At 37.7% G+C, this 12,340-nt stretch overlaps 1 protein-coding gene across 3 annotated transcripts in view; it reads left to right on the top strand.

The window, feature by feature from the left end:
- TAFA1 (TAFA chemokine like family member 1) overlaps positions 1–12,340 on the top strand; it is a 574,680-nt gene that overhangs the window by 495,411 nt on the left and 66,929 nt on the right. For all 3 annotated transcript variants that reach the window (XM_054504642.2, XM_054504641.2, XM_054504643.2), the window contains exon 3: positions 8,891–9,015. In XM_054504642.2, coding sequence (XP_054360617.1) covers positions 8,891–9,015 — 125 coding nt within the window. The remainder of the gene's footprint in view (positions 1–8,890; positions 9,016–12,340) is intronic.

Here is a 12,340-nt window from a genome sequence, read left to right as displayed (position 1 = left end):
AGGCTTTAAGCCCTTTTGAATTATTTTTATGTATGGTATAACATAGTGGCCCAGTTTCATTCTTTTTCATGTAGCTGTCCAGTTTTCTCAACACCATTTGTTGAAGAGACTGCCTTTTCTCCATTGTATATTCTCCCTTCCTTTGTCATAGATTAATTGACCATATATTTCTGAGTTTATGTATGGGTTCTCTATTCTATTCTATTGACCTATGTATCTGTTGCATGCTAGTTAGTACCATATCGTTTTGATTACTGTCACCTTGTAGTGTAGTTTGAAATCAGGGTGCAAAATCCCTCCAGCTTTGTTTTTTTCTCAAGATGACTTTGGCTATTCTGGGCTTTTTGTGGTTCCATACAAATTTTAAGATTCTTTGTTCTAGTTCTGTGAAAAACACCATTGGTATTTTGATGAGGATAGCATTGAATCTGTAGAATGCTTTGGTTAGTGTGTACGTTTTAACAATATTAATTCTTCCCATCCATGACCATGATAGCATTCTTTGCCAGGGAGTATTCTCAGTTTTAAGTTTTTCCCTTTCAGCACTTTACATGCCAGTCTCTTCTGGCCTGCAAATTTCTGCTGAAAATTCAGGTGATAGTCTTGTGGGCTTTCCCTTCTATGTGACTATTTGTTTTTCTCTTGCTGTCTTTAAGATTCTTTATCTTCAACTTTTGTCATTTTTATTATAATGTGTCTTGGATGTGGATCTCTTAGGCTTTTCTTGTTTGGAACTCTGTACTTCTTGAAGCTGGATGTCTGTTTCCTTCCCCAGGTTAGAGAAATTTCAGCCATTATTTCTTCAAATAAGTTTTCTGCCCTCTTTCTCTTTTTCTTTTCATCTGGGCCACCTATAAATTGGATGTTAATACCCTTGATGTTTTCCCAGAGGTTGCTTTAACTAACTCCACTTTTTAAAATTCTTTTTTTTTCTTTTTGTTATTTTGATTGGATGATTTCCATTGCCTTGTTTTCCAGATTGCTGATCCATTCTTCTGTGTCGTCTAATCACTGTTGATTCTCCCTAGTGTATTTTTTATTTCAGTTATTGTATTCTTCGATTCTGACCGGTTCTGTCATATTTTTTAACTCTTTGCTGATGTTCGCACTGTGTCCTCCCCATTCTTTGGTGACTTCAGTGAACATCTTTAAGACCATCACTTTGAACTTTCTATCAGGTAAATTATTTATCTCTGTTTCATTATGGTTTTCTTCTGGAATTTTATCTTGTTCTTTCATTTGAAACATACTTCTCTGTCTCCTCATTCTGTCTGACTTGTATTTTTTCCTATGAATTAGGTGGAGCAACCACCTCTCCCCATCTGGAAGGAGTCACCTTGTGTAGGAACCTTCCCTCTGTAGACTGCGTATGCTGGGAGCTTTGATAGACGTGCTGGAGCTGGAGCCAGTGTGGGCCAGGGAAGTCCCAAGGTGTACCACACCAGGGCCAGCCTGGTGGAACAGCTGAAGTTGATGTAGGTGTGGACTAGGCTCCTGGGGCATGTTACGACAGAGCCACTTTGGTGGGACATTTGGAGCCAGAACAGGGGTGGGTCAGGGGATTCCTGGGACCCACCACATCAGTGCCACCTTGATGGAATGGCTGGAGCTGGGGTGAGATGGGGGCTTGGGGCTCTCTGGGTTGCCCTAGAAGGCTGGCTAGGGTGCCAAGACCCCTGCTACCAAGGGAGGGGGGAAATGTAGGAAATGGAACTTGCTAGTGCCTCCCCCTCCTGAGAGAGTTCTAGCAGTTCCCACCTTTTAGCAATGTAAGGTTAGTAAATGGATTTCCTTCACTTATAGTCTAGTTTGTCTTTAAGCTTTTTTTTTTTTCACTGTGTCCCAAGACAGGCAAGTTGGTGCACTGGCCTCAGTGATATCCTTTCCTACTCCAGATCATCACACTGTGGGGCAGGGGGCGGGGGGGGGCCATCATTACCATATCTCCATCTACTCTACCCTTCTTTATGTGGTCCCCCTATCATTTGTTGTGCAGAAACTGTTCCTAATAGCTCTATATGTAGGTACAGATTTGGTGTACCCATGGGACAAGATGAGTTAGGGTCTTCCTACGCCGCCATCTAGCACACAGCTTCTAAGTGTTCGATATTATTGGAAGTAAATATTTAGAAATGAGGACCTTTTAAGATTTCTTATTTCCTCTTTTACTTTAAAATTCATGTGAAAGCTCTGGCCTGCTTTTATGTAACTCAGACTGCCTATATGAAGTGGTGCTAAGCATAGAGCAGATAGTCTATAAATATTTTCTGATAAGGAAAGCTAAACTCTTCCAAACCATTCAGGCATTTCAACAAAAAACAACCATGCTTGTTGTGTGGTATTCTGTAGAGGAAAATAAAACAGTTGGTTTTTATTTTTCACTTCTCAAGGGGCTGGGGAAAGAATGCATATGCCTAAAGAGGTTTTGGGCAGTTCTTCCAAACTACAAAAATAACCAGCTATCAAATTATTTTGCCATTTCAAACACATACACAAGAATCCGATTAGATCCAAGAGTGTTCTATGATCAAGGTTTACACATTTCATCCTCACATGAAGGTTAGGTTATGTTTTCTGAAGTTAAATTAATTATAATAAACCTGAAGGTATCAAAGTCTCCCACAGAGGCTGTTTGAGCATAATTGCATTATAGCATAATGTTCTCTTATTTTATCATACATCTATGAGAGAGGCATATAAAGCATTGAGAGCCACAGGCTTTTCACCCAGGACTCACCCCTCCCAAGATTTCCGTGTTCTCAGCTGTAATTTACTCAACCTCCATGACATCCTAATAAAATAAGAGAAACTGTGTGTCTTGTTCAATTCCCCAGGATTTGGCTTCTCAGGCAATAGGTGAGTTCAGGGTTAGAGACACCTCTCTCCCACTTGCTATCAATTTTATAGATCTGACGAGGCCTAAGAGGTTTTATGTGCCCTGTTCTTTCTCTCTTGTCTAAAGTCTCCATCAGTGCCAAGAGCATCTCACTGGGAGTTTGAACTTTCCTTTAATCTAATCCATTTAGAAAATGACTCACAATTTATTGAATAAAGTAGAGAAAATTGATACCTTTTCATTAGGCTGACAAAGTCTTTTTCACTGTTGGCATCTGAAATGTGTTTTCTATTTAAATTTTATTTATATCAGTCTTCTCTAGTGGGAACAAGATTGAAATGAAAGAGCTTACAATCAGTGTACAACTTTCCCATTAAGGCCAAGATTTCAAGCCCTAGTTTTGCAAAGGAGCTTGATGCCAATAATTTTTTAATTCTTTTTTTTTATTTTTTTAATCCCAATATTTGGGATTAGTTGCAAAGTGGAATCAACCAAAAGTGATTTTTTAATGTATCAATAACAGTAAAAGTGATTATTTCATATATGAAAAGAATAAAATGTATTTAACTGACATTATTTGATTATGATAAATCTGTAGCAATTTTAGCAAAAACTATGTATAGAATTTAATAATAACCTCACAAAGTACTTTTTAACATTGGGAAAATACTTGTGTACAAATATATTCCTCTAGAGAGCCATTTCTAAACTGTAAGAACACAAAGAGCTAGTACTCAAAAGATATATACATGTGCATGTGACTCAAATGTTGCTTATAAGGGGTGTGTGGGTGGCGCAGTATGTTGAGTGTCCAACTCAGTTTCTGCTCAGGTCGTGATCTCAGGGTTGTGAGATTGAACCCCACATCGGGCTCTGCGCTCAACACAGAGTCTCTCTCTCCCTCTCCCTCTGTCCATCCTACCCCTCCCACCCCACTCTCTCTCTCTCTCTAAATAAATAAATCTTTATTTAAAAAGTTGCTTATAAATATGTTTTGAACATATTTATAATTATTATATTATATTTATATTCATTGCTTTGAATGTACTTTCTCATGAAATTCTCCCAATCTTTTGATATAAGCACTATTTTTTTTCTTTTTCTCTATTTCTTTTTTTTTAATTCACTCATTTATAAATTCTAAACCTGTCTTGAGTTACTCCATGCCATTCAAAGATGAATGCAGTAGGATCCCTGCACTCCAGAAGCACATTGCCTGGTGAATAGGCAGGTACATGAGCTAGTAATTCTAGACCAATGTAGTGAGGGTTACAGTTGATGTAGTTGAGTTATTGGCCATATAGTTTCCTCAGTTGTTCCTAACATCACTTTCAGCTCTGCCCTTCTTCACAATTCTGGAGTAGGCAACCAAAATCAATGCCTATCCCTTCTGTGTGAATGCTGCCATGTTTATGTAGCATTTCAGCTGCTTGCTTCCTCCTTCTTCCATCTTGAACATCACTGCCAAATACATCTTTCCCAACCACCCTGATAATCGTGTCTTCCATTTGCACACAGGATCTAGAATATTCAGTGACTTACCATTTCTTTAAGGGGGGGGGGGGACTGAGCTTCATGCTTTCAAGAACTTCTACAATCTTATTAAGATTTTCTCTTCCCACTCCCCAGTGTGAGCCTACTCTTCTAGCACAATAATGTACTTACTGCCAAGCAAGCACTTTGCTCATTTATACCCCCTTACAGTAATTCATGCCAAAATGCCAATCGTGCCCATGTTGAGAAACTGAGCTGAGCTGTAAGCTCTCAGGGCAAGAACTATGTCATGTTCATTATTTTATCCATCTCACTAAATCAGGTAGTCCTTTGACTACAGAGTGTGTGCAAAGAACTTTTACTGAGTTGAGACCCAAATATTGTCTATTGAAATGATGAACAGGGACTGTACCTCCTCAACAAGATAATGCATATGTGCTGTATTTCTTAAGTCCATTGCTTATCAGTACCTTGTTCTCTTTACATGGGAAAATGCCTCAAAGTAAACAGTAATAACAACAACAACAAAAGGATTTCTGGTCTATTTAAGATTTATCACTGAAAGAGGGATTGATTCTCCTTTGACAGTCTCTCTTTGCTCTGTAGCAACATGACCTGGTATAAGGGTGAAATCAAAACTCATGATTAAAGTAGCTTTAGTGATTTTAAAAATCTCTCAAGGAAAGATGAACATTCTTGGAAAAGTTGAAGCTCAGATATTTTCCTGAGCATGACACATTCATAAGGCAAATTCCAGAACTCCAGGGTAAAAAGGAGCCTCTTTCATAATCACCACAGATAAGAGAGGGTTGGTTTTTGCAGCTGATATTTAATTAACTCAGTTCTTCTAGGGGATAAAAAGTCCTCATAGAAGTTAGTCATCTACTTCACAAATTTCTTGTGTCTTCAAAAATTGTTCACTACTGGGACTTTTTACCAAAACACTATAAGTAGTAAAATCGAGCAACATGTAGCTCAGTCTAGGAAGAAACAAGTGTGATATAAACTGGCTCTTACCCAAAATATTTTTTTTACATTAACTTAATTTTATAAGAAACTAAATGTTTTGTGTTTGCCTCACGTGTTTTGAGTTTATTTGAAATTTATTTTCAATAATCATACACCAGAGAGAATTCATTCATTCACTCAGCAGTCAGTAAATGCTTTTTAAGAGTTCTGTGAATCCTGAACACAAAACTTGAATGAGTTTGCACTAATATGATGCAAACCATAGATTTTATCATTAGGCAGATCTGCATTTTAGTGTTAATAACTACACTTCCTACCAGTGTAAGCTTGGCAAAGTTATTTAACCCCTCTGGCCTTCGGTTTTTTCATCCATACAATAAGTTCAAAATAATCCCCACCTTTAGGATTGCTATGAAAATTAAGATAATATATTTAAAGTACCTAACACAGAAGAGGCCATCAAAAATGTCAGGTGTCATTTTTATTACTGCACTGACCGTTATAATTCAAGATATTTACAATTATTTGTTTTTACATTTTTCTTATTACAAGTATCTTCATAAGAAGAATTATAAAAACAGTTAAGTAACATTCATATTAGCTCACTGTATTAAATCTAATCAATCATTCCTCTTTCAATAATCTGAAGGTTTTAGGTAGTTTCCAGTGTGGGAGAAGAGGGAGAAATTTATAAATCCTCTCTGAATTTTCTTAAAGTTTTTTCAGGAAATATGAGTGTATGAAAAAAATTAGGAAAAAAGACTATAGTTTGACCTAGGACATGAAGTAATATACATTAAAATGACTGTGTAATGCATAAATCAGAAGCAAAATCAGCCTAATAGCATCTTTAGAAAAGCAACACCGGAATAATGAACTAGATTCTAATAAACGAGAGGGTAATGTCAAAGCATCAAACTCTAATTAGGAGAAGCAAGTGTAATATGAATTTTTAGAGATTATAGGCGGGTCTGGGGCTGTTTTAATTCTTAGAAAGCCTTTTGTTTTTACCTGTGAGCCAGTGCACCTTTACTACCTGGAATTAAAGGTAATCTGTGGGTTTTGAGATGCCTTCTTTTTCCTATTGTCTACATTGTCATTGAGAAGATATTAACGCTTAAGAGAAAGAGAAACTGTTTTGTTAGCTTGCAACAAAGTAGGTCAGCTCGGAGAGGGCAGAGAGCAGCCTAAAGAAGAGGGCACAGTGTCCTTCTGAAGGAAGTAAAGATGCTAAAGCTGACCTTCCTGCCAGTTGTTCATTATTTGTGTGCCTCTGTGGAAAAAAAAATGTCACAACCGCTAAATGGGAGACTGTCAAGAAAGGCAGTTTCCCGTCAGAGCTAAGATCAGAGGGTTTCCATTCTTGGTGTCGATTCAGGGCAGCTATCATGAGATATTAGGTGGGATTTCAGGGGACAAGTGTGGCAAATGTCACCAGCCTGTTGCTGACTGAGTGCCGGCCAAAAGGAAGCTTTAGATTGTGGACTCTCGATAAACACTGCCAAGCCCTGACTTTTATCTTATGTTACCGGAAACCTGACAATTTATTTTTGTCCCCTTTCAACACTACAAGTGTTTTTCTTGCTGCCAAAATACATGCATCTCTTATTTACTATTGTCACCTATTAATTCACATAAGTAAGTTCCCTTACCTATGACTGGAATGTGGCCCTATTCCACATCCTCATCAACAGAGCCCTGCTATTGAAAAGAAAAACACTCTAGGGGGACCTGGGTGGCTCAGTCAGTTAAGTATCTGACTCTTGGTTTCTGCTCAGGTCATGGTCTCCTGGGTTGTGAGATCCAGCCCCACATCAGGCTCTGTGGTCAGCGGGAGTCTGCTTGAGATTCTTTCCCTCTGCCCCTCCCCCACTTGTACCTGCACACTCGTGCTTTCTCTCTCTCCCTCTCCCCCCACCCCCACTCTCTCAAGTAAATAAATAAATCTTAAAAAAGAAAAGAAAAGAAAAACACTCCTAGCTCTCATAATCATTTTGTACCCTGTGGAGGATTTGTGTCTTCTGTTACTACTTTGTGTTTTACCAAAATATCACATTGTTTTGCATAGGGATAGACCATTTACAAGATTTTACTTGCTATACTTGCATGCTATATTCCAATGGAGATTTATTTTATGTCATTCAGCCTGGTCCACACATAGGGTATGAATCAAACAGAGGCAAAATTACCCTTGGAAAATTCCTTAAATTGACTGGATAATAGAGTAGACATGATTTTGCATATAATATCAAAAGTTTGCAATCCATACACTGGATTCCAAAGGAGGGAAAGTCCAAAGTAAGGGTAGTGTAGAAAGAGGAAAACTTGAATGCAGGCAGATGGCCGGATGTTTAAACCATTCTGCTTGTAAGTTAGCAATGTCATCCCTCTACAGAATGCCTAATGCTCGATGGGTGGGGAATTTCAATGTACTCCTGCTTCACTTTGCCAAGGGGGGAGTATCACTCCATTCTGTTTTAATATGAATCCTCTGTGATGTTAACAGATGTCATCTGACCTCTTTGTCTTTGCGAGGAGGAAGCATCATGGTGGGGACTCTTCTTTGGGGGGTAAGGGGATGAGGGGTGAGTATCTACAGAACTAGGGTTCCCGTCCAGTATGAAAACAGCCAATCGGAAAGTGCTGGAAAGAGAGACTGGCAGACATTTTGAGAATTTGGGATGGCAGAAATAATTCTTCACTCATGAAGGCATCAGGGAAGATGTGGAGCTTCTTGATTTGTGTGGAGTGCATCCAGTCACTATTTTATAAAATCTTATTATCAAAACAAAAATAAAATGGAAAAGTGTAGCCACTTTTTTGTGAACTCCCATGCACTCAAAATACTATAAAAGTGTACACCTTTTCTTTGGTAAGAACAAAAACAAGTCTGTGCTATAAATAGATCCACTAAATTCGTTGCCAGCTTCGTGTTCTGGTCATCTTTGCTATTACCCTGAAAAGTAAAGCTTTTTTATCAGAGGCTTAACTTTCTAAAGTTTCAGCCACATCACATCAAACATCAAAAGGAAACCCAGCTCACATCAAATATAACTTTGATTGTAAACAAATACTTTTATTAATTATTACTCTTAGTTTTTATTTTGCAGGTTTTCTTTCATGCTTTCATTTTGTTTTTTCTCAAAGGCATTAGGCTGGGGGATAAACCCTAACGCTGGGTGGATAAACTGGGCTTTCTGAAGGAATAGCTCTGTCATTCTGAAGAGCAGTTAATACTTTTGTCCCCTTCCCTGCAAATAAATAGTACAGGTCCTTGGTTTGTGAAAACTAACATAAAATTTCCTCCAAAAAGTATGTCTCCCCAATCCATATGTTTTCATCTTTTATTGTCTGAGGAGATTTTTGACAAAATGTTGCTTGATCAAACCAGGCAGCATAAAATTATATTTGTGATGTAAGACTGATACATGAAAATATTACTCTTCTTCAGAGAGAATTCTTAGCTAGTCATAGAAGCTTAAAGAGAAACTACTGTACTTCAAAGAGAATTGACACTTCCAGAGGGTCACAGCACCCATGCCCAAGTTGTTTGGATGAATGCAAACACCCTTGTTTCTTGTTTTTGTGCAGCTTCCATAGTGATTGGGAAATGGTGGTGTGAGATGGAGCCTTGTCTAGAGGGAGAAGAATGTAAGACGCTACCTGATAATTCCGGATGGATGTGCGCTACAGGCAATAAAATTAAGACTACAAGAGTAAGTTTATTTCTTTCAAATGTCTCATGCATGTTACCAACCATACTGTTTACCTTTGTGTTCTATAATCAGCCCCCAGAGAAGGTTTGAACAGGAGACAAGAAAGCCTTTTCCCTGACAGAAAACATTCTTAACCATTCATATCGGTTAATCTCAAGTTAGAGATTGTACTTGATTTTTCCATAGTGAGCAGTTCAGTATTTCTGTGACTGGCTCATAAATAAGGCTGGGTTGCCATAGCCAAAGGAAGAGGAACAGTAATTATTCAAATAATTCAGCCAACAACTATAGTGCTCAAAAGAGCTTATAAAATAAGGGTCTTGCCTAATTCATCCAGATGGTTTGCTAAAAAGCACTGCATTTAAGTACAGCCATTTTCTATAGGTCTTTCAAAGAATTATTTGATGGTCTTTTAAGGAAGTGAAAGGTTTTTGTGATGTGAATTTTCATTCCTTGGTTTCTGTGGTAAAATAAGGAGTTATCTTCAAAATATATAACAACCTGCATAGTGAGGCCATCCAACTCATCAGAATTGGTGTTGTGATGGCAGATAGGAAAGGCCCCACTAGGCCAGCCATTGACCCTATAATACTAGATCATAGGAAAGTGTGGGAGTCCTAAAGGGGGGAAGATCGGGGGAGGGGGTGGCACTCAGAGCACTTAAGAAAGTATTTATTCAAATGTACTACAGAACTATGTTAATATTTTTACAACCAGTAGGGTTACACATATCTATATCATGTGACCGTGAGCCCTGTTACATGTGTATGTATTTTAATGCATTGGGTATTGTTGAAAGCAAGCTCTACTAGTTAAAAATTCCAACATGTTGGACTTGTAGCCTTCCAAAAGGGTGACTCCAATTTAAAACGACATCTGTGACTCCCACCCCTGTATAATGAGTTTTAAGTTGATCTTTCTTCTCAGTGTTATCTTTTCAAGAAATAAAACTGATACTTGCACCCTTGGGATGCAGAAAACATAATACCTTATAAAACATATTTTATATATAAAATAAGTAGAGACTCTTTGCATATCAAATTTAGTTGCCCGTATTGACTACAATAAGCAGTAAATGGCTATGCCTCCTTGGCTCGTGGCCAGGAGAGGTTCCTGAACATCTTAGCTTGTTAACATGTATTTTCATGCACCTGAGATGCTCAGCATGGATTATCATATTTCAATGTAAAGAAACACCCTCAGGAGAGATTATTCGAAAATGAATCCAGTTCATGACATTTACCTCCAGAAACCATCTTCATTAACTGATGGAGAGTGGATTTCAGGTTTCCCTTTGGTTACATTTTGCCTGAAACTAATACGACCAAACAGTCTGAAGATGTCCTCACAAGTTGGTTTTCTGCTACTCTGAATCACGGCCGGTATGATTGGAATTTGATCACCATTATTTCAAGCAGGTTGCTAATATATTTTATTCTGCCAAATCTCCATTTCCTCTTTCAAATGATAACTGATCTCCCTTTATTGAACATAAGCCTGCTCTCATGGTTCCTCCAGACCTGAAACTCAGTAAAGAACAATAATACAAGTCAAATTATTTCAGGATTTAAGTATGTGAAATTCCAAGGGTACCAACTAGGAGACTCTTTGGAAGACAGAATATAAATAAACAAAACACAGAAATGTTAATGCTACTTTTTATGACTGTGTAACTTTCCTTGATTTGGCCTCTGTAGAGTGTATTTTAAAACATATTGTAAATATCTCCCAGACATTTTCTGTTCTCCCGGAAGTACAGTGCAGGTCTGATCACAGTAATAGAGTCTGGAGCTCACTGTGTTTGCTACTGTCCTGGGTGGGCTAAATGCAACCAAGACAGTTGAGTGTACAAGAGAAATAAATCGCCCATGCAGTTGGTTTGAAAGCAGAGGATGTACCTGTTCTAATGTGTGTGTCCATTTCAATCAAGGAAACAAGAGATTGCTCTGTAGTCATGTGAGCAACATATCACTCAACTAATAAATCTCCACACTGTCTTTAGAGAAGGTTAAAGGAAACACGAGGAAAAGCTGTACTTTTTTACACCTTGAGAGGACTCAGACACTATTACTTACTTAATTTTCTCCCCCACTTCCTTACAAAGAAATTCACAGTGAAATACATACTTTTAAACACAAAGGCACAATTAAGTCCAGCTGATACGTACAGGCGCTTTCCCTTCTGTATAAATGACGTGCCAACACCAGTCCTTAGATGATATGCTCCAAAATAGGTTTTATATTAATTTTTCTAGTACGCCCTATGTGATTTTCCCTGTCAGAGTATAAATACGCCTACATACTTCAAATATTGCCTCTGGCAGTTTAACTTTTAAAAACAGTTTAATAGACAGATGTACTTTAATTATGAGTCATAGGCTTTCATTGTTCTGTTCTTATCTAAGAAGTAATCTTTAGGATAAAAAAAATCAAGTTCTTAAAGTAAGAAGAAAAATAAAGAAAATCACCTCTGGTTCTTATGTGTAAGACTGATTCAAAGAGAGTGCTCTCAGGAAAAAAAAAAAAAGAAAAGAAAACATAAAAGCAAAAAAGACAGAAGAAACATGCCCAGCTTGTTAATAGCAACTGAGAGTTTCCTTCATACTGTTAATTTTTAAAAGTAACTCCAATATGAAGAAATTTGCAAGATAGAGTCCGAGATGTCATTTTTCCTTTTTTGGTTTTTTTCAAAACCTTATCATCCCAAGCCAAATCCTCAGCAGTCTGTGAAATGTAGATAAACAAAAGATATTCCAAACTGTGATCTAATTCAGACTTTCATGATGCTCATTTTTTTAAGGAGGATGGAGAGTAGAAATTCATTGTTTCATTTATTTTTTTTTGTTTTTTCTTTTTCTTTTTCTTTATTTGTTTTTTTAATTATGTTTCATTTAAAGGACCAGACAGAGCAGAATGGGAACTAGCCAGGGTAACGGGCCACAATCTGAAGGAAAGCCTTGAGAAAATTAGATCTAGGTGATAATATAAACTACAGAAGGAAGGAGAAAAGATAAGTAGAATCAGGTACAGGCTTCCCTTTCAGGAGATTGGGGAGAATAAACCTAAGGAAAAGAGGAAGCTTCCTGAATGTCATTTTACAGAGAGAAAATAGTTACCCTTGAGAAGTTTTCCAAAACCTAGCAAGGGGTACAATAAAGCTGGTGACAGAAACCCACCTGGGGAGAAGTCTGGTACATCTGGGTGAAGTGTCAAGGCTAAATTTTAACCCTATTCCCTCTTAACCATTGCTTCAATTGTTTCATTAAATTGCTTTGTTGTTAGTCTGTGGCAAGACTCACCAATCCTGATAGTGACAAGAGATCTTC

This window comes from Mirounga angustirostris, unplaced genomic scaffold, assembly GCF_029215605.1.
Source record: "Mirounga angustirostris isolate CCGP_5_RB_7025 unplaced genomic scaffold, mMirAng1.0.hap1 SCAF_1, whole genome shotgun sequence".
Taxonomy (NCBI): domain Eukaryota; kingdom Metazoa; phylum Chordata; class Mammalia; order Carnivora; family Phocidae; genus Mirounga; species Mirounga angustirostris.
Note: the sequence above shows the minus strand (reverse complement) of the source record. Positions and strands in the feature narration are given on the sequence as shown.